Below are 22,505 nucleotides of genomic sequence, written 5' to 3' on the forward strand. Positions count from 1 at the left end.
TAGGGAAGTCCATGTTTCTGAATGCTTTGATGTATGATTTATGACCAGCAATTATAATGCAGAGCCAATCATTTAACAGCAGGCTAGCTTATGTTTATGAAAAAATAATGACTTTCTTGCTTTCACTCTCAGCTGAAGAATGATTGTTATACATCAGTATGGTATTGATGAGTCACCATTATAAGAGTACCAGTATTACTTTAATAATATACATTTTTTCCCCTTCATGTTCTGCCACAAAGATAAATTATCTCTCTTTCAAAGATATACAAATGGGTAGAATCATTGGTGCACAGCAAGGCTGCAGTGGTCTGTATATACAAAACAGAACAGCAAACAACATATCCAATCGCCTAGAAAACTAGAGGGGAAAGGTTTTAAAGCTGGTGTTAGTATGATCAGGTGGTCAAATGCACCACTAGAATATGGTTAAGCAACATAAGGCAAATTTCAGCAAAAAAGGAAAGGCACTGGGAGATCACAAACTGTGATCCCATAGAATGTTTATAGTTGCTAAATACTGACTAGTGTGTATTTACTGTGCAGAAGTAGGCCTATGTACCTGTCTCAGTTCCACAGGAGTATCCTTGGGAATGTTCCTCTGAAGAAAACAATCTTCCAAATATGAACAAATATTTTGTGTGATTTTTTTAATGCAATTATATTTTTTCTATGTATGGTTTAGCACTTTTTACATCTCCCCCTTTTATAGTTTCACTTGGCTTGAATGCTCATGGTTTACAAAGAGGATCCACCAATGTCTCTTTTTTTACCATAATTCAGGACCCAATGAATTATGACCCATTGGTTCAAACTTCTATCTTGAAATGAAGCCACATATTGGGACAGAGAAAGTCAAGAGCCACTGTTCCAGGAATTAATAGTTCTTACTGAGTGAGGACAAATATTACCATCATTCATGAGAATATATGCAAATGAAGAAAACACAAAATGGTTTAAATGAAACCTTTTATTAAGTACAGGAGAAATTAATTCTGAACTCTCCTCAAACACTTTGATAGTTCTCTAGTGTTTATGTAATTGGTCAATCTGAAAACAAAGCTAATTAAAATAAATTTTATTCCTTATTTCAATTGTCTTATACTGTACACAAATCCATTTCATAACTGTTCATGTAATAGAAGAATCATCAGGATCCATCACTGATTTATTTCATCTTACTTCACAAGCACTATCTGCCTAACCTATGTAGCAGTGCTTACAATGTTACCATTCTTACATTCCACCAATTTTATCTGATGGAAGCTGTTCTGATATAAACTAGAAAGAAAAGCACTTTGACTCTGAGATCAGTGAGGCGGGGGGGGGGGGAATCCCATGTAAGAGCATGTGTGTAGAAAGTATGCTTAATGATGCTTTGCCAGCCAACACCTGCACAAAAGTACAATACTATTTTGAGATGGTTTAGTATGTCAACTATGTGGAAGGAAGAGCCTTGGGCATGCTTAAGTGGCATGTATGTGGATCTTACTCCTGAATATACCTCCAAAAAAAGCTGTCTTCCTTCAAATTTATATCCTGAGCAATTAATATGTAGAGGAAACTCATTGTCATTTGATAATGGAGGGAGCGTATGATGTGAGCTTCTCTGAAAAAACAAATTTGGTATATAGCCAAACCTGACTGAAGTCCTTGCATGTACTGAGAAGTGTGACTATTGCAGGCTGAATGCTCCCTAAAACAAGAACATTTATGCTTTATCTAGACACAGGATAATAGGCATGCAGTATAATTCTGGCTCAACACACAAAATTCAGTTAAGCTAGAACAGACAACTGCTAAACAGAGAGACACACATCATTTATGCTCAGCAGAGCAGTAGGCGATCTAAAAGTAATTACCAATGTGAACTGATGTCTAGAAGCACTCTTACATTTCTGAGCATATACATTCATTCTCTCTTGACAGCAGGGTAATTGGCAATCAGAATAAAAGGAAATAATTAATAATAAAACAACCAGCACAAGGTAGTCCAAAGCCATCAACGAGAGGTGCAGCAGTAAACAGACAATATATCCTAAAGCTGTTGGTTTATCTAATTCCCAGAGTGTTAAGACTATTACAGTTCCTTTATTATAAAGAAGTAATTTGAAAAAGTGTCTACAAATATACTTTTAGAAAACACTTTAGAGCTAAATGAATTTAAGTATTGAATTTTTGCACTTGTAATCATGTACTTTTGTCATACTATGTACAGCCAAAGCTCAGATCCCAAACACCTCTGTTTTGGAACGTTTACCCGGATGTAAATGCTCAGTTTTTTGGAAGCCAACTGCCCAAGGCGGCTTCCGCTTGAATGCAGCAAGTTCCTGCAACCAATCAGAAACCGTGCCTCAGTTGTCGAACATTTCGGAAGCTGAACAGGCTTCCGGAATGGTTTGACAACCGAGGTTTGACTGTATAATTTAATCCCCCCACCCCGCCCAAGTTTACCTCAAGAGTAGCTCACGCGCTTTCCTTTTTCTTACTACAAAATAGTCATTCTGGAACATAAGTGTCCCCTTGTAGATCAAGATGGCAATGAAATAATGGAGCATACAGACATATTTTTCAAACCAGGAAGAAAGATTCCATTATTTGGTGCAGTTCAGCTCTCACCAAGGAAGCTTTTAACTAAGATTCTGTTGCATAAACAATGGTAGTTGGCTTCGTTGCAGGAGAATGAGAAGTGCTGTTCAACTTGCATTCATGTAGCTTCAAATATCTGATTTTAAGAAACAGCCACGGTCGCCACTAAGATCCCAGTAATAATTAGGCCTTTCATCACATATATGCAGCACTGTGACCTACTAGCTTTCAGCTTCGCTCTTTTTTTAATCCAAATCTCTTGCAAGCTTTCTCAAATGCCACTTGTCCCATGAGAAATGTGATGGTAAAATTTCGTTTATACCAATCTCTAAATTTCAGAACCAAGGAAACAAAACAACATAAAACACAATTAGCCATATTGAAATTATTGCTGACAGTTAAAGATGTAAGATTCTGAGATGTCTTAATCGGTGCTTTTTCTTTCCTTGCCAATTAAAGCAAAGTTACTTTAGGTTTTTAAAGTGCTTATTCAGATGCCCTACTTCATAATCCATGTGTGATAATGCATGGCTCCAGGCAAGTATCTACATATTGCAGATAGGCTTTTAAAGAAACTTGATGACTAATTATATCTGTAGTTACATAAGCTATAATAATGTGATACCAATGCAGTGAGGAAAGAATTAGCTTAAGGGACATCCCAGTTATTTCTGTTTAAAGGATTCTGTACAGTACAGTTACTGGTATGTGTAAAAACTAAACCAAAAAATATTTATCAAAGACTTGACCCAGCATATCAAAACCATTGACCTAAGTAAACACCAGGACAGATGGATATCTTTTTAATGATGGAATAAACATTTATAATGAAGTGAACCCATGCACAGAACTTCCTGACAGTAAGAGCTGTTCGACAGTGGAATTTGCTGCCAATGAGTGTGGTGGAGTCTCCTTCTTTGAAGGTCTTTAAGCAGAGGCTTGACAGCCATCTGTCAGGAATGCTTTGATGGTGTTTCCTGCTTGGCAGGGTGTTGGACTGGATGGCCCTTGTGGTCTCTTCCAACTCTATGATTCTATGACATCTACTCAGTAGTAAGTACCATTAAGTTCAATGGTACCTGCTCCCAGGGAAGTGAGTATAAGTCTGCAGACTAATATTGTGTTAATAATATGCCTTAGAAAGTTGCTTGGTTACCTGATTCAGTGTTATCCCCCTCCTTCCCAGATTCCTTTTTTTATAATAATTTTTATTAATTTTATACAGACAAGACAAACAAAACATACAATATAGCACTGCCCCTTCGTTTTCCCTCCACCCACCGGTCCACCTCTGCCACCGGTAGTACCCGTGTGCGTTAAGAATCAAAGGGGTCCATTATAGGTTGGGTTTGGCCTCCCCCCTCCCCCCACATCCCCTCCCTGCCACTGAAAGGACGGGAATGGAGGAGCTCTGAGGATTGGTTTCCCCCAACTCTTTCATAAACATACTTAAACAAATACAAACACAATTTGTGTGATTCCTTTCTTTGTATGTATATTTGTTTTTTTAAATTGTGAATTTGTAGAGAGGATTATGCACTATAAATTTCTGTATGATGCCTAGCATAACAGTAGGAAAAGCATAAATAATTAATTATGGTGAAGCAAAGATTCTGACTCTTAATGGAATAGCAAAATGGGGAATCAGGTGGCAGCAAAGAAACAAGATCTGTTTGGTTCAGAAAAGGTTTTGCTAAAAAAAAAAGTGGTTTTAAAGGCAGACATGAACAAGAAAGATAGAACTGAATACACAAATAAAGAGACACAATTGTTCCAGGAATTATATTCTCACCTGTTATAATAAATATGCTTTTTAAAGTTTTTACTTAAAAAGGCTTTGTAAAATTCAGCCATTTCTTCTGCAGACAATGTTATTTTCTGGCCTGAAAGAGAAAAAAATTACAATACCTAAGTCAGAATGTTTTAATCATCATACCAGTGCTGTACAAACATTGAAACATAAATTCCTTGCAAAAACTGAACTTGAATTTTCAAACACTCAGACTGTAGTCTTAAGTCTTGCTATGAACGTCTTCGTTTGTCTTCCATAAATCACAAACTCTCAGCTTTCTTTCCTATATGTAATCAATGAATAATAGTGACTTGCTTTATGGGATTTTTAAGGGCAGTAATTTTTCTTTCTTTCTTAGAAACTGAGAAGCTGCAGATTCATAGCACAACCTGGAATTCTGGTGCAACCTCTCTAGGCTTCTGCCATAAACTATAAGATTCTCATTACACTCTTCTCTGAGTTCTCTCTCTGTTTTGTAAATTCAGTGCCAAGGAGCAACACTCTTATACAGAAAGACAAAGTTTGCTGAATAAATAAGTATTATTTATGCTAGATTAGAACATTTTAAAAAATGTAAACCAGAATCCTCCCCATAAGAAAAGTACTGTGAAATGTAGAAACAATGATCTAACCTTTTTCATCTCTCAGTTGTAGACCTTTGGCTTTCAATTTGGAATAGACAAATTCTTCTTTTTCCTGAAATAGGATCAGGAAATCTTAGAATATAAGGTTTTTGGCATCTTAGTTTGCTTATTTCACCTCAGCAATAACTGCTACTAAGTATAGGACTTTTAATGATCCCCGATCCCATTCCATCAAATATATTAACTGGCTGACTAGACGATCTTCAGCAAACAATTTGTGGATTATTTTGCAAATAAGCAATCTGTAATGCAGGAAAATTACTGGGGTAACTTCTTACTGGCCTAGTTATCTATTTGGTTTGACCTGCAGGCTTGGGAGAGGGTCATACAGCAGTACATTCAGCTCTCTGTCCTTTCCATCTGTAACAGGAGAGGCTGAATTCGTTCCTGCAGGCAGTGATTTTTACCAGAGTGACATCATAAAATATATTATTTGGGGCATTTATGTGTTAAAATTATTCTTCTGATTCTATTTTAGTCTTAATAACTACGGGGTGCAAAGATCAGGCCTCATACAAGAAGGCAACAGCAAAAAAATATGTTGGATGCCTCTCAACAATTCTCCCTACAAACTTTTAAGGACTCTCAGCACCACCAAGTGGTTTTACACTTCCTCTACATGCTTACCTTTCTAAATGATATATTCTGGTCTGCCCAGAACTGTTGATTCCAAACCTGAGTTTCCTGTCTAAACTCTCTAAGCCTTCGTTCCAATGGGGATTCGTGTTTGGATATATAAAACATTACTGGTCGGAGGTTTGAACATCGATCAGGAGGACCAATCCAATCATGGCAAGAATGTGAAGGAGGGCAAAAACTTGAAGCCTTAAAAAAAGAGATTTTTTTTAATAGTACCGTATGTTTCTTCCCCCATACAAAGGCACCACAAACTTTTTCAATTTTATCTGAAAACCCAAGGTACCCAAGACACAAAAAGTTAAGAAGTGAGCATTAACAGGTCTCCAGATCACATTTGTTCCAGTTCACATTGGGAGAAAAATCTAACAACTACAGTATGGTATCAAAGATAATTTATGTGGCCCATAACCATGTATTTCCTAGCCTCTCTTTGTAGCCAAAAGGACTAAAAAATTTAAAATTAACAAATTAAAGCAGGGGTACTCACAATGATGATTTACACCCAGCACCAATTTCTGCATTTGCCCAATACAGGATTCTAATAAACGGCATATGCATAGTAACTGAAGAACATAAACCAAAATTAAGCTTGTTTTCAGTATCTCACTTGGCAGTAAATCCATTTTAAATGATTAGGCCTTACTTGGCTAGGATCACCGTGCAAGAATACTGTAGAATATCCACTGTGTCTACCTACTAAAACCTACAATTTGCCATGTTTCTAAAAAAAAAAAAGGAAAGACAATAAGTAACAGTATGCAACTACAGTATTCAAATCAGCATAGCTTGCCAGTTCATTATCATTTTGGAATACAGCTCATATCTATGTGTTGATAGTTTCCCATCCCAATCAGACTTTGAGATACCATCATATGTAAATATGTTAAAAGAATCACAGTAGTTGTGTTCAGGCACCTGCCTTTATAAATTATTTTTAAAAGCAGAGATGGGAGGGGGGAGTGCTGCTGCTCATACAAGCTCTGCCCACAGCAACCCAGAGCACATCGCTCCCAGCTGTGCAGGGGCGAGGTGTCTGTTGGGTTTTTTTTACATACATTTGCTTGAACACAACACAACATACATTTATTTAAGTTATACTGTACTCATGTATAGCTTTAACTATACGGACCTTGCCTACAAAGGTCCGTATAGTTAAAGCTATGGTTTTCCCAGTAGTGATGTATGGAAGTGAGAGCTGGACCATAAAGAAGGCTGATCGCCGAAGAATTGATGCTTTTGAATTATGGTGCTGGAGGAGCCTCTTGAGAGTCCCATGGACTGCAAGAAGATCAAACCTATCCATTCTGAAGGAAATCAGAACTGAGTGCTCACTGGAAGGACAGATCCTGAAGCTGAGGCTCCAATACTTTGGCCACCTCATGAGAAGAGAAGACTCCCTGGAAAAGACCCTGATGTTGGGAAAGATGGAGGGCACAAGGAGAAGGGGACGACAGAGGACGAGATGGTTGGACAGTGTTCTCGAAGCTACCAACATGAGTTTGACCAAACTGCGGGAGGCAGTGGAAGACAGGAGTGCCTGGCGTGCTATGGTCCATGGGGTCACGAAGAGTCAGACACGACTAAACGGCCAAACAACAACAACATACTCATGTTCAATCAATTTCAAGCAGAAGTCCTCTGCAGACCTATTCTGTACAACACAGGGAAAGTAGGGAAATGAGGAGGGTGCAATGTGTTGAGGATGCTGGGGGCAGGGTCTTGCTAACCCAGGCCGATAAGCAGGAGGCCCTTCTGGCTGTCCCATCCATGGGGATGTAGCCATCTCTGTAGTGGTGTCCTGACTACAGAATCCTCCCCACCCACAGGTTCAGTCAACCTGTAAATTGATCGGCTTCTGGTGCCAAACTGAAATGCACTTATTCACTGAAACTGAAACTGCCAAACTGAAATGCACTTACAAACTTTTAGTGGTGCCAATTACAGGCCAAGGTTTTGGAATTTGCAGATTAGGTCTGTTGATAAATTGTATTTGATGCTAATTTTTGTTCTTAAGTTTTATTGTTAGTATGCATTTTTATCTGTATTTTACTGATTTGTTTGTGAACTGCCCAGGGATTCATTTGAATGAAGGACTATTTAGAAGTGTGACAAACTAAAATTGGGAAACACTAAGTGCACAAGCAGCACTGGATTCAGCTAACAGTTATTTGTGCTTATTTTGTCTCATATAAGTAAGACCAAAAAGCGGTTGTCACCTATGATTTGGAAGCTATTGATGGCATTGACTGACCTGCTGTGTGATGTCATGGAATGCTCACAAACATGCTAACTGATTTTGAAGTAAACGGTGACAGAATGTTAATAATAAAGTGGAAGATTGGATTGCCTGGGAAAATAGTTCAAGGAGCATCTAGCAGTGTTTCTCAAACTTGAGTTCATAGCTGTTGTTGAACTACAACTCCCATCATCCCTAGCTAGAACCAGTGGTCAGGGATGATGGGAGTTGTAGTCCAGCAACAGTTGGGTACCCATGTTCGAGAAACACTGGAAGAGGTAGCTCAAGGAAACATGTAGAGAAGGCACCCCCAAACTTCGGCCCTCCAGATGTTTTGGCCCACAACTCCCATGATCCCTAGCTAACAGGACCAGTGGTCAGGGATGATGGGGATTGTAGTCCAAAACATCTGGAGGGCCGAAGTTTGGGGATGCCTGATGTAGAGCATGAGACTCTTAAATTTGTTGTGGGTTGTGAGTTCGAGCTCCACATGGGGTAAAAAGATACCTGTATGGCAGGGGATTGGACTAGATTACCCTTGTGGTGTCTGTGAAATCCTTCCCCATTTTAACTTCATAATCTTGGGTCAACCACTACACCAGCTTTTCCTAACCTTAAACTCTCCAGGTGTCTTGAACAACTCCCACTGCATGCAAAAAGCCCCACGTTTAATGTCTAGCAACTGCAGGTAGGGCCATGGATGACTCCTGCTTGAAACCCTGAAGTGATGGCCACTGCAGTGACCTAATGATTCAAAGCAGCTTCCCACATCCCCATCCCTCAGCCTGACCTGCCTCACAGTTGTTATGATGACAAAATGGGGATGGAAAGGAACCAGTATGGTGTAGTGGTTTGCTGGTCTTATAAACCAGGACGGGGCGGGGCAAGATCCAGGTTCAAATGCCCACCTGGTGACCTTGAGCCAGTTACTTCCCCTGCAGCCTCACCTACCTCACAGGGTTGTTGTGAGGATACCATGGGGGAGAGAGAGAAGAGAACCAAGCAGGCTGCCTTGACTCAATGTAGGAAAAGCAGAATATAGGCTGTAATGAGTAAGAAGAGACACGTAGGTTCGGACCTCCTTGAATAGTGGGGCATAAATAGCCAGTTTGAGTCCCCTTCAGGTGAAACAGTGGGTATGAATAAATATAATAAATAATGATAATATAAGAAATGAAACGGAAAAAATAAGAATTAGGTTGGAAAGCCCGAAGCCTGAGTTTGAAACAAATACAAGCAGCAATAACCTCACCCAAAGTTTCCTTGGAACTAAGGCTCGCTGTGCTGAACAGGGCTTACTCCCGAGTAAATGAACTTGGGACGCACCACCGTTTGGTGTCTTAGGGGAAACCCCCGACATACTTTCCCTCGCCTCCAATCTCCCCCACAACTTCCATTACCCGGCTTTCGTGGGGCGGAGATACACCCCCGGCCTCAGGCCCTCCGCCGCGAGGGGAACCCCCGGGGGACGAGGAAGAAAAACGGCCGCAAGATGCACGTGAAGCCGCCGCCACCGCCGGGCGGCTGAGGGAAACTCGGCTCTTCACAGCCGCCGCCATCTTTCGCGCACAACCGACGCATGCGCACGACGACCCCTTCCACCCGGTCGCCGGGCAGATAACCGGCGCGCGCAAGGTCCGATCCAACCCTCGATAACAGGCAACGGTCGACTTCTGTCTTTCCGCTTTACGGCAGGGCGTCGCGAACGCCGAAATCCCTCTACAGCCTCAACAAATAGCCGTAGGGCGGGGAAGGCGGAGAGGAAAAAAAAGACGAGGGCGCATGCGCACACGCGCCAAGAGAGGCTCAGGTTAGTCCCCGCCTCAGGTTAAGGCAGGCTAAGCTGAGGGAAAGGAGGAGAGTGTGAGGCGACGGTGGGTTGGCCGGCGGAGTCCGGAGACGGCGGGGCTGAAAGGAGCCTGGTAGCTGTGGGATGGCCGGCGTGGCACGGCTGGCGCAGAGGGAGCGAGCCGGAAGTCGCCTCGCTGCGCCTCCCCGGCGCCCCTGAAGGAGAGGCGATGCGCTGACCAGAAAGGTGAGGGGCCGGGTGGGCGAGGGGCTAAAAGGCCTGTTGTTGTTTATTATGAGTATCCCCTGAGGAAAGAAGAATAAGGCGAAGCTAAAATAAAAATGGAGGCCCCCAATCTCACGCCCTTGGTTGCGGGTTCAGAGAGACTCGTGACAAGTGGTCGTGGGAACCCGGTGCGAGGCACTCGGTGTTGCAGCGCGGCGGCTGGTAGGTCCTTGCTCCGCTTGCGTGTTGAGGGAGAGATAATTAATCAGAAGACGGGAAGCCATACTAGGGGCTGGAATAGGAAGGCGAGTAAGTGCCGGCTTTAAAACGACTACGTGTGAGTGGTAAGTGAGAGGGAGATATTGCAGCCAGGGTGGCCGGAGAAGGGCTTTCACCTAATAAGAAAGGCGGGGAAGAGGGGCAGGGCTCGCCCCACCGTCATGCTCACAACCCGTGTCTACTGGAAGTTGTTATTATTTATTAAACTACTATACCGTAGGGTGGTTTGCAATATAAAAACGCCAAAGTGCATAGTAACAAGTTGCTCCAGTTGGTGAGGAGGATAGTAATAATCCTTACCTCTCGCTTTCGCACACTGGCTTCCTTCCAGATGAATACGCTGCTGCGTAGGGTTGTAGATCCCATATTGCCTGGTTTAAAAACAAAATAAAAGTGAAAAGTTCCAGGGCTATTGGGGCAACTTGGGAAGGGCCCGACCTGGGTAGGGGAGGGTCTCGGGACGCAGAGCGGCCGTGACGCGCCTCTTTTGCTCACCCGGTAATTTCACCCTCTTGCCAAAAGCGGATTATACGCAGGAGAGGTTGGTCGGTAGGTGCAATGGTTTGATCCGAGGGGACGAACGCTTTGGGAACGCCGGTGGGAAGAGGCCGACCCTACCTACTTGCGGGGACGGGCAGAGGAGTGGTGTTTTTTTGGGGGGGGGGTTTGCAGAGCCGCCTGGGCCTTGTTGCGCGGATTGGAAACCGCGGCGTGGGCATCATGGCACGCGCGGGCGCATTTGGACACCGGTTGTAGGATTGCTTGGCCGGGAGGAGAAGTGGCAGCTGGGAGGCGTCTCTGTAGCGAGGGCAAGGCATAGTAGGACTGGGTGAGTGACTACTACACCCTGTAGGGGAGAGGGAATCCCCCTGTGGGGCGGGGAAAGGATCTCACGTATTTTAAAGTTGCTGGGAGAGGGAGATGCCGGCCTAGGCCTGGCAAAACACGGCGAGGGGGATTTTCCTTCCTCCCCCCCCCCCGCCTTCCTCCATCGATCTCCTTCTGGCTGCTGAAGCTGCCTGCTTCCCGTTTTCCTGGCGCCCCCCTCCCGCTTTGAGCCGCTCCCGGAGAAGCGACTCGGACCCCAGGCGGAATTAGAGTGTCCGGCATTGTGAAGTCACTGGGGACCGAGGGCGGCGAGGGAGGCTGCCCGCGAACTCCGCCTGGGGGGAAGCGGCCCGAGCTCAGGGCTGATTCCCGGCTTCCTTCCTGCAGGAATGTAGGGTTGATATAGGGGGCGGGGGATCAAGCTCTGTGCACGGGGACTCGCTTCCCCCGAGGTGCTTCTCGCTGGGGTGAGAACGGGGCGGGCGCCTCTGTCTTTGTGTGTATGTGGGGTGGTGGGTGGGGCAGGGAGGGGGAGCTCCCGGGTGGGAGGACGGCGACAGCAAGAGACGGATGAACTGGAGACAAGGCCATATAGGCAGGGAGGGAATTGGGAAGTTCCCAAGGAGGTATTGAGATGTTGCCTGGCCGCAGGGCTGCTTGCCGTGGTTTGAAATGATGAGAGTGCACAGCTGCCTTATTGCTGGGGGCGTTGGAGAGGGGAAAGTGCAAGTGAAGTACTGACTGTACTGGTTATATTATGTATCTCATTACTAGTCTGACCAGGGCAAGTGAAGATGAGCGGCACTGTATCTTCTTTTCCTTGTTTAGTTGCTGCCTTTTTCTAGCACCAGAAAAGTAATGTTTGGGAAGCAGGTGGCACTATCATCTTTAATTTTCTTCCTTAGTGCATCAGCTACTTTGTTCTGCCTCGCCTGTGATGTCTAATGACAAAGGAAAGAAAACCCTCTTCTTGGTGTGCATATGATTGGGGGGGCAAGAGAGGCTCATGAAACACAGTTTACTACTTTAGTTAAAATGCATAGGATCAGGTGGTTAGTGTGTGACAGTAGACAAAATTCTAGGAGATACCCTTTTAAAATACTTTGTTCAAAAAGATCCAGAGATGTCATGCTTTTTAAACTACCATTTCATGAAACCCAATGGGACATCCATAGGGAAAGTCCTCTTTTGTTTGTGGACAGGTATTTCCAAGACTAGATGTTGGTAAAAAGTGAAATGTTAGGTCTTTGTAGAATTAGAGCAGAAAAGTTGAATTTTCAAAATATTGACTAGCAAGCAGGCATGTATTTCAAGCATCAGTTATATTTGATTGTATCTTTGCATTATTTCTAGCTCTGTTGGAACTGGATGAAGAAAAAGTATGGATATGGGTAACCAACATCCTTCCATTAAGAGGCTACAAGAAATACAGAAAGAAGTCAAAGAGTTTGAGTCACAAGTAATATCCTTCAGTGGTCTGTCTAGTGACAGAGCTTACAAGAAACTAGAGAGAGTTTTGACTAAACAACTTTTTGAAATCGATTCTGTGGATGCTGAAGGCAGAGGTGATGTTCAGCAAGCCAGGAAGAGGGCTGCCCAGGAAACTGAAAGACTGCTTAAGGAACTGGAGCAGAATGCAAACCACCCCCAAAGGTTGGAGATTGAATCCCTGTTTAATGAAGCACAATCATTGGTGGAACAAGAAATCACAGCTTTTTACAAAGGAGGCAATTGTGTAACTGAGGAATTTGAAGAAGGTATTCAAGATATCATCTTTAGGCTCACTCAGGTGAAAACTGGAGGTAAACTCTCTTTACGGAAAGCCAGGTATCGCACTCTGACCAAAGTATGTGCTGTTCAAGAAATTATAGACAGTTGTACAAAGCAGCAGCCTTCACTACCATTGTCCAGTGATGCACATCCTTCTGTCTCTAAGATTAATTCTGTCATGGTTGATGTGAACAAAGCGAAAGGGACCCTTATTGCTGTTTTAATGGGAGTAAATAACAATGAGACCTGTAGACATTTATCTTGCGTGCTCACTGGCCTGATTGCTGATCTGGATGCCTTAGATGTATGTGGCCGTCCAGAAATAAGAAACTACCGTAAAGAAGTTGTGGAGGAGATCAATAAATTGCAGAAATACCTGGATCTTGAAGAAGAAGCTGATGCCACTTCTGCTTATGACTTGGCACAAAACAGGTGCATTATAAAAATTGAGGAAATCCGCACAAAAATGAAAGAGATTTATGCTTCTCTTTCAAAAGTGGAGAGAGCTTCAGATTTATACCTGAAGTCAAAAGCAGAACTGCAAGGGTTAATTGCACAGTTGGATGAAGTGAGTCCAGGCAAAAATCCTTGTATCAGAGAAGCCAGGAGGAGAGCAGTGATAGAAGTACAAACCCTCATAACATATATTGACTTAAAGGAAGCACTTGTCAAGCGACAAATGTTTGCAGAGCAAACAGAAGCAGAACCCGCATCACATAAAGCTGTTTGGAATATTCTTGGAAACGTGTCCCAAATTCAGCAAGAGGTGCTGTCCTTCGATGGAAACAGAACTGATAAGAACTACATGAGACTAGAGGAGCTCCTCACCAAACAACTTCTAGCACTTGATGCTATAGACCCACAAGGGGATGAGCACTCAAAAGCAGCCAGGAAGCAGGCAGTGAAGCTTGCACAGAATATTCTTTACTACTTAGACATGAAAACAGATGAATGGGAATATTAAATAACAGAGGTCTTGTGCTGGACATTGCTTTCTCTCTTGCACTTTACGCCGACCAATCTCCCATAAATGACACAAGACCAAAAGTTTATTTGCTCATCACTTACAGGCCAAGTAAATGTTGGACTGAGCTATGCTGCAGCTGTCTTGTGTTGTCGCAGTCAGGCAATGACAGCAATCATGCCATTTGTGTTAGTTTTGGTCACAGCCATCTTTCCTCCATGATTTTTGATGAAGTGTTGCAGAACTGCCAAACCATCCTGTATAGAATTCTTCTATACAGTGAGAGAAAGCTATCTGTCCAACATGTTTTCTTTAAGGAGTCAAAGTGAAACTGATGAAGAGAAGACAAAGAGCTAATGTCTGTTAGCCATAAACCACCTTAGATGTCACATATTTCTGCCACTGCACAGTTACGATCCAAAGGATTAAATGCAAATTGGTCATGGCCTTTTTTGTATGTGCATTTGATTTAGTCTCGCTGATCTCTTGCCTAAGGTTTGGCTGATTACATACAGTGTTTAATAGGGGCTAATATAGGACTGTGTGTAAAAACAGTTTTTGCACTTGGGCATAAACTGCAGGCTGCATTTTGAAGCAATGTACTGATTCATATAGGCGTAGGTTGTGTGCAGTTACACTGATTCATAGTGGTCATTCTGAAAGCAGTTTTCTGTTTATAAACCAGGGCTGACAGCATAGGTTGGAAAAAATTCTACATGTTGTTGAAAAACAATAAAATATAGTGTTTGAAGAATTAAGCTGAATTCTTCAATAGCCAAGAGACACCTCCCTTCACCCCCCCCCCAAAAAAACCTGGGCTCTTAATGGTTGTGAAACTACTTTAGCCAGATTTTGTGATGTCTAAAATAACTTGCTTCCTGACACACTGGGCAGCTTCTAAATGACTCCTTTGCATTTTTCTGGTTTGAATGAAATTACAGCTTTTGGCATGATAAAAAATGAAGTAAGTGCGTTTACACATGAATTTGGCCGGAAACCATTGGTGTTCGTCACAGTTTCATGTGTTCCTGATACGCCCCAAATCCTTCTGGACTTAGTTGCTTTTAGTTATTTTTGGTGAGCTATGATAGTATCCTTAGCTATGTGTGATGGCAAGATGTTTGTACTTATATGCCTAAGATGTGTGTGGTCTGCTATACTTATATAGTTTTGAATCTTTCAGGCAGTTGGAATGGCAAACACTTCAAAGTGTTTCTATTTTTGATTGAAGCATAGTTGTCTATTGTGTTAGCTGTATTGATATAGTTGCATGTATCATTTGGTAACTGCTGCTATGTGTTTCTTTCTCCCCCCCCCCCATTAACCCAATGAATTCCCTGAATCCTTAGAGGAGCCTTACAACTTACTGTCAGATCTTATTATGTCTGACCATATTCCTAAATAAACTGAACTCATGTTCAGTGTAGATTGTATGCTAACCTGTTAGTAGTTTTGGGAAGAAGAAACCAGCATCAATCAAAGTGTTTGTAGAGTGCATTCTTAGTGGCATGCAGAAATCAGCATTAGGTAGAAATAAGTTGTAAAAGAAGTAACCAGAGTTTCTCAGATAGCTTCTGCAATCAAAATTACTGGCTTATGGAAGATTATTTCTTTGAAATGGCTTATAACTGTACATCTTGGATTTGTAAATAGAGTTTCAATATGCAATTAAGAGAAGCAAGGCTATCCTTAAGAGACGTGCCTTTTTAAGCGACACTTGAATTTACAGCACCTTATAGCTATGACTAGCTGGCTACATGCTGCTTCCCAGTGAAGTAGTCTACCCTTCAGACTGCTTCTATCCTTCAGCTCTAATATGGATAAAAAAATATTCTGCCATATTCACAGGACAAGAAGCTTGTTCAAAGCTTGGTGTTACCTCTTTGTGTTTATAGGAACTTGCTTAGCAAATTTTTGTCAAGGAAATTTATGGATTCAGTTTCAGTCTAGGTTAAATAGAACCCAATGCTAAATGATAGACTTGTTGGATGCTTCACCGTGAATGTCTTTCCTTTACCCTTTACCCTTTCCTGCTTTTTTTCTAGTTTGAGTCTTTAATGAATTGGTTAGCATCTATAACTAAAAGTAGTTCACTTTCAGTAGGTTCTTTTAGCCATAAAGGTTTTGAACCTAAGTTGTGTGCATACAGAGTTCCCATGTGCCTTGGGTTCCCCAAGTCACTTTATTTTCAAAACATGCATGTTTCCCCTATTCCCCTTTGCATACACTGCTGCACTGACTTCAGATTCATTGATGAAGCTATTGTTTATGTGAGAACTTCAGATGTATAGAACTCTCACTGTATAAGGAGCTCCTGGATTTGGCTTCAGATGGAATGTTTACTTCAGGAGGTGACAACTAAACAATGCTTATTAATGTTTCAGTTAACAGATTCATGGTACTTATTTTTTTCTAGTGATTTCATCTTTCATGTTTTTGTAAACATACTTAAATGTTCATATATTACCTGCCAGGGGAATACTGTTCTTTAACTATAGACTCCCATTATTTATACCCATTCCTAAGATTTGCTTCTCATAGTTATGTAGCATGTCATAGGTGCCGATTTAACAGAAAATCGTATGATGAAGACATATTACAAAAGCTAAACTCGCCCGGTTTTCTTTTTAAAGAAGAATGCCTATTTCATGAGTTTCAATGTACATCATTTAAACTTATCATAATCAGTTTATGCATGAATCAAAATAGTGAACTAAACAAGCTAAACCAAAAAGTCAGTTAATGTGGATTGTAAGAAATCCTTGTTTTGTGCTTTGAAGAATGTACTTTTTGTATTCAATATGCAACCAGGCTAGGAAATATGCTTCTTTCCATTTCAGTTGGCTAAAGATGTTTCCTGCTTTTGAATTACTCAGCACTGGACCAACTCAGTCTGCATTTTTTAAAACAATTAAAATCTTTTCTGTATGGAGTGCCATGACATTGTAGCAAAATAAGCATAGTGATGTGATTTTGCTGAATCTTTAAACATCATGATACTATTTTTCCCCCCAGATTATGATTGTATTGCTTTAGGAAAGGGTTGATCCAAGCAGCCTTGTTCTGATATATTTGCCAGCAACCACGATCAATTATTTTTCCTCTGATCTTTTGGATTTAACTATTCTTTTGCTGTGATCAACAAACTGTTGAAATGAGTTCCTGCACTTAAGCTGCTTCTAGGTCCCAGCACTTGGTGGTACAGATTGTGCTTTTTGTTCCTCATTTTTCTTAAAATTTAATTGACATGTTAGACTTGTATAAAAACTGCTTTTCATAAAGTGTATTGACTTCGTTTTTATGTACAGTATAGAATTGTTTTGGTGTGTACAAATTCATCAGATATTCCTAATAAAGCATTTTTATGCTTTTCTTCTTGATAATTCATTTCAAGATAAAACTCTTTTCCTTCTTTTGATAATGGACTTTCCATATAACAGTGCAAGAATGACACTTTTCCTCTGTACTTAGCAAACTGGTCTAGGTGTATGTTTAAAATGAAGATTTGCCTTCCCCACTTTTTGATAAAGAATGGAAATGTAACATCACTAAAAGCGGTGTATAATAAAACATCACAGGTTAGTGAAAACATTTAAGCACCTTATCTTTAGGCTCTGGTTAACAGACCTTTTCTAAAAGGTCTGAGTCTAATAAACAGAACTGGGAAATATTTTATCATCTATGTAGGATAGCCCCTTTAAATGTAGCAAGTGCTAAATGCTCCTATTCTACCTTTAAGTGAAAGCAAGTCTTGCTGATTTCAGTGGAGTGAACCCCCCCCCCATAAAGTATACATAGAATAGCAGTGTTAGCCAAACTGCATGCTTATATGAGAAGAGTCTGCTGGATCAGGCCAGTAGCCCATCTAGTCCAGCATCCTGTTTCACAGTGGCCAACCCAAATACCTATGGGAAACTGCAAACAGGACCTGAGGGCAACAGCATTCTCCCATCCTGTGGTTTCATGCTCTGCTTAAATGTGTAGCTGAATCCCTTCCCTACCCAATTATTTGGTATGAGAAGTAGAAGCAGGGAGACGGGGGAGAAAGAGGATGAAGCACCACCTTTTTCAGCTACTTCTCTCTAAATTGTCCCTACAATGTGTTTTTTGCAGCAGGTGCTTCATGTTTCATTAACATAATTTGCATGTAATTAGACCCGCCTTCTTTTTCTGTTTAATTGCTTCAGGTAGAGGGAGGCAGTCTCCTCTGACAGCAGACATTCAATGTCATTAAGGCATGGCAATTTTCTCTCTCTCCAGGATTCTTCTTTGAGGAGGGTGCCATTTGGATTTCCTGCTTCAGGTGCAAAAAGACATTTGGCCACCCCCATTTTCAGATTAGAAAACTAGATTTCTTCTTGCAGATTAGTATGTTTACAAAGAGAACAAATAGAGATAGGCCTCTCAGGGCATCGGCTAGTCATCATGTGATACATATTGGGAAGAATGTTTCCTTAGGAGCAGTCTTCCATAGAAAGTTAATTTTCCTGTGCTTGGCAATACTTCTTGATGATGCATCCTATTAACTGGAAACCCTAATCTCAAATGTGTGAGGACTGGCTATGTTCGTTCTGTGAGATGAATGTCCCCCGTGCATGTTCAGGGCCATCGTTTCCTTCCAGGGTTGAATGGGGGCCTGAAAACAGATTCTTTGGCCAAGCCTTGATTCAAAGTAGACCTTGCAACTTTCTCTGGACTATCAAATATTGGATGTTGGATGCTGCTGTGTCCAATATAGAAAGCTAATTTGATTGCTGCTGTGATAACTTTAATAGATTCCCCTCTAGCCCTACTTTCTGAGCAGTTCCTCTGGGGGAAAAACTTTAAAATATAATAGGAGCACAGTGGCAATTATAATACTTCTGTTCCAGTTTTGTCAGACAAGCTTCTGTCTTGGAGGAGCTCCTTAAAAACCTGCCTTTCAAGAAACTTAATCAGAAAAGGTATCAAGAGAACAAGAAATAACTCACAGTGATTTATTAAGGCTTGCCCTACATCTCTGTCTTAATTATTTACAGCCTCATCTGCCAAGTGCAAAACCTAAGAAGTAAGGTGATCAAACTACTGTTTAGCATGCAGCTTGCTTTTATGCTAGTTCACGCTGATGCCTCTTGACAAGGAAGAGGAGAGTTTCATATACTATTATGTGGTGAGCAGCTGGCTGTTCAGAATGAGCTGGAACTTGTGAGTAAAATGGAAGAAGCAAAAACATGGTACCGTGGTACCTCGGTTTACGAACTTAATTCGTTCCGGAAGTCCGTTCTTAAACCGAGGTGGTTTTCCCTAATGAGGCCTCTCGCCGCCGGCGCCCTTCCACCGCTCAGCTTCCGTTCATAGACCGAGGTAAAGTTTGCTAACCGGAACACTACTTCTGGTTTTGCGGAGTTCGTAAACCGAATAGTCCGTAAACAGGGCTGTTCTTAAACCGAGGTACTACTGTATGCTGAAGCAACATGGGGTATCTACTAGGAAGTAGTACCTCCAAGCATCAGGGATATTTGTTGAATCTCTACTTTTTTTTAACCTACCCCAGACTGGAAACCATTGAAAATGCCTCCACACCTAGTCTAAAAGATCATGATAGGACACAGGGCAGTAGCGGAGTCTGCTCTGCCATTTACAGGTAGTTGGAAAAGTTAGCAAGACACAAGCATCCCCTGTGATTGAGAGAAGAGAGAAAAAGTACGTACAGTATGTTTACTAGGCAGTGTTCTCTGGTGAGCAGTCCTCATCATAGTAAAGGCAGCTGAATTCTGCTCTTGCCAAAACCTGAATAATAGCAACATCCTAGCCTAACCTTAACACCATGCCTCTTATTAAACTACATGCACAATAAAAAATAAAAAATCCTTCCAGTAGCACCTTAGAGACCAACTAAGTTTGTCATAGGTATGAGCTTTCGTGTACATGCACACTTCCTGTCTTTTGTTGACAGGTGTGTCTCTTGTAATAATGTTTCTTCTGCTAAGTACCAGTCTAGTTCATAGGGGGTGGGGGGAGTGTTCTCTGTTCTTAGAGTTGTTTCATTTCCTGACACTGCCGGTAGCAATTTCTTTATAACATAGTATGAAGAGTCCTCTGGCATGTGTCAGCTCAATTAGCAGATTCTGGTTTGTTCTCTGTTGGTGTTTTCTTTTAAAGGTAGAGTCATCCCTAATTCCTGCTGGGTTTGATTTTCTCTTTATTCCAAAGGGAATATTATCTAGTAGCTGCATGGTTAGGACAGCAAGCCTGAGCTACTGGGTGTGGTTGCATGAGTGCCATTGTGTTTACAGTATACCTAAGACTAACACAATGAATGTAAATTTACTTGGATGTGGAAGTCATAAGGTTTGGAAGGGAACAGAAATTATCTTGGTCCACCCTTCTGTTCCAGTTCAGCACGGCTGTCCATGTGCATACTCCCATAATTCTGGGCAGGATATGACACAGGTATACGATTTAATATTGCCTCAAGAGAAGCACAACTCAGGCACCTAGACTTTGTTCTATAAACTGGCAATGACTGCAATGGTGCAGAAAAGCCCTTAGCTATCCATCTGTAAAATGGTTATAATATGAATGGCATATCTTATAGATGATCAGATTGCATTCCACTCTGTTTTTACCATGTTACTTGCTTCTATAGTGGTACCTCTGGTTATGATCTTAATTCGTTCCGGAGGTCCATTCTTAACCTGAAACCGTTCTGAACCTGAGGTACCACTTTAGCTAATGGGGCTTCCCGCTGCTGCCGCGCCGCCAACACACAATTTCTGTTCTTATCCTGGGGCAAAGTTCTTAACCCGAGGTACTACTTCCGGGTTAGTGAAGTCTGTGTGCCACACTTCTGTGCCACCTCAAGGCAGTTCACACTACATAAGCAGTGGCAGACAAGCTTTAGGAAAAAACCTGAAATGGTCAATAAAACTAGCAGTAAAAAATAGTAATTGCAGCTTAATTTAGAAACTCTTCGGAAAGAAAATGGGAACATTATGTCCTTGGGAGTTGCTGTACGATGGATATTCATTAAAAAATGCCTGCTGAGTTACTGCATCTCATCTTTCTGTAGATTACCACCCAAATTCTTGCCCTAAGCCTGGCTCTTGATACCAGATGTGAGCCAGGCTGGGAGAGCAGAAAGGTAAGAAAGGGGGAGGCTCCTCTCATCTGCCCATCATTTTTGACATCCATACCATGGATGGGACCCAGGTGGCGCTGTGGTTAAACCACTGAGCCCTACGGATTGCTGATCAGAAGGTCGGCGGTTCGAATCCCTGTGACGGGGTGAGCTCCCATTGCTTGGTCCCAGCTCCTGCCAACCTAGCAGTTCGAAAGCACGTCAAAATGCAAGTAGATAAATAGGAACCGCTACAGCGGGAAGGTAAACGGCGTTTCCATGTGCTGCTCTGGTTTGCCAGAAGCGGCTTTGTCATGCTGGCCACATGACCTGGAAGCTATACGCCGGCTCCCTCGGCCAATAATGCGAGATGAGCGCACAACCCCAGAGTGGACCTAATGGTCAGGGGTCCCTTTACCTTTACCATGTGAATGGGACAGACATTCAATATCAAATTCTAGATTTTTCTTATGATTGTTGCTTGCTTTTGTGATACCAATAGGCTGAAACAATATCTTGCCTACCTACAACTACCCTAGAAGAAAGGATTAATTTCTCTGCCTCCCCAAACAGTGAAGGCATTGGGTGCCTTACTGTCTCGTGTTTTGCATTCAGGTGGTGTGGAATTCAGAAAAGGTACTCTTGCCCAGGCTGGGGAGAAGTTTTTATCCTTATGTGGATGTGACTGCTTTCTGCACAGCAATATGTCTCACTGTATGTTGTTGCGCTTGTCTCGTTTTTCTAAACTCTTCTTTCTCACGGGAAATGCTCTATTTATGGAGCTCACAGATCCCGTTTCGACTGAAAGCATCAGTTGCTGTCGGCGTCTCATTGAAGAGTGGCAGCCTGACTTTGAAGTAACAATATCTCTGCTTTGCTTATTAGCTATACCCCCCAAAAGTCCTGATCTATGCAAATAAGATACAGTAATTTATAAATAAACCTCAAATGTTTCTTCGACTTCATTCCTCAAGGAGATTTCAGGCACCCTCTTAAATAAAACTCCCAAGCATGTTTTGGACTGCTGTGGCATTCTTCAGCTGAGTCATGTGTTATTAATATAAAGCGTGTAACCAGCCACTAGTCTGTGGCTGCAATCCTAGTTTACCTACCTCAATATCAGTGGTCTATGTTTTGTAGGCTGCCGCATAGTGTTCTCTTTGCTAACCACTGCCAGCAGGAATAAGTACCGCTTTGGGGGTCTCTGCCTAAGTGGGCAGTAAAGTGCTGCTGGCAGGAGCAGTAACTAATAGAAATATCCCAAAATGTTGCCTTTTGGGGTGGGATGCCAGAGGCTTTGGTTTTGCTCGGGGCTCTCAGTCTGGAGCTGGCATACAGCAAAAGGGGAAGAGAAGGAAGGAACACACATACACACCCCTTCATTGCGTATGAGAGAAGCAAAGACTCTTGTTCTAGGAAGTAAAAAGCTACTGTGTGGTTAGGAGGTGGGGTGTGAAGAGAGAATGATAAGAGATTGCTGCTTGGCTCGAGGCTATTTGAAGCCATGGAATTAACTGCAAATTGTGGATTCTGTGCCCCTTAAAAGTTGTACAGACCAGGATATTTTGGCAGGTGCAGCTTCCCCTGGAGGGGCAGGGTAATCTGCATCTGCAAAAATCCCTCATTAAAATGATAGGGTCCCTGACTTTTT

The 22,505-nt window shown here is 42.2% G+C and overlaps 2 protein-coding genes across 9 annotated transcripts in view; one reads left to right on the forward strand and one right to left on the reverse strand.

The window, feature by feature from the left end:
* Window positions 1-1,274: 1,274 nt before the first annotated feature.
* On the reverse strand, window positions 1,275-11,333 carry LOC118080281 (cytochrome c oxidase assembly factor 8). Of its 3 annotated transcripts, XM_035105275.2 has the most exons (6): window positions 10,689-11,333; window positions 10,494-10,564; window positions 5,653-5,850; window positions 5,014-5,077; window positions 4,382-4,472; window positions 1,275-2,917 (listed from the first exon to the last, which is right to left on the reverse strand). In XM_035105275.2, exons 2-6 carry the CDS (start codon window positions 10,557-10,559, stop codon window positions 2,818-2,820), a joined length of 519 nt encoding a protein of 172 aa, XP_034961166.1. In that variant the 5' UTR covers window positions 10,560-10,564; window positions 10,689-11,333; the 3' UTR covers window positions 1,275-2,817. The 3 variants fall into 3 exon arrangements, with proteins under 3 accessions (XP_034961166.1, XP_034961147.1, XP_034961156.1); XM_035105256.2 differs by lacking the exons at window positions 10,494-10,564; window positions 10,689-11,333 and adding an exon at window positions 9,301-9,619; XM_035105265.2 differs by lacking the exons at window positions 10,494-10,564; window positions 10,689-11,333 and adding an exon at window positions 9,153-9,442.
* The window catches only part of BAG5 (BAG cochaperone 5), a 90,341-nt gene continuing 77,523 nt past the window's right edge, over window positions 9,688-22,505 (forward strand). For 3 of the 6 annotated variants that reach the window (XR_009557147.1, XR_009557148.1, XR_004691953.2), the window contains exon 1: window positions 9,717-9,935. Coding sequence is in view for 3 of the 6 variants with exons in the window: in XM_060271663.1 (XP_060127646.1) it covers window positions 12,403-13,755 (1,353 nt within the window). In the remaining 3 variants the exon portion in view is untranslated. The other 3 variants (XM_060271663.1, XM_035105211.2, XM_035105220.2) reach the window with 3 other exon arrangements.

Source organism: Zootoca vivipara, chromosome 1 (assembly GCF_963506605.1).
Source record: "Zootoca vivipara chromosome 1, rZooViv1.1, whole genome shotgun sequence".
Lineage (NCBI taxonomy): Eukaryota > Metazoa > Chordata > Lepidosauria > Squamata > Lacertidae > Zootoca > Zootoca vivipara.

What these genes read in the sequence shown, in the direction of transcription:
- LOC118080281 (XM_035105256.2), bottom strand. Translation starts at nt 9,459, where the DNA reads ATGGCGGCGGCTGTGAAGAGCCGAGTTTCCCTCAGCCGCCCGGCGGTG. An exon ending in ACAACTGAGAGATGAAAAAG is followed by an intron (nt 4,473 to 5,013) that starts GTTAGATCATTG and finishes TTTCTCTTTCAG; the next exon opens with GCCAGAAAATAACATTGTCT. An exon ending in AAGCATATTTATTATAACAG is followed by an intron (nt 2,918 to 4,381) that starts GTGAGAATATAA and finishes TCTGAAATTTAG; the next exon opens with AGATTGGTATAAACGAAATT.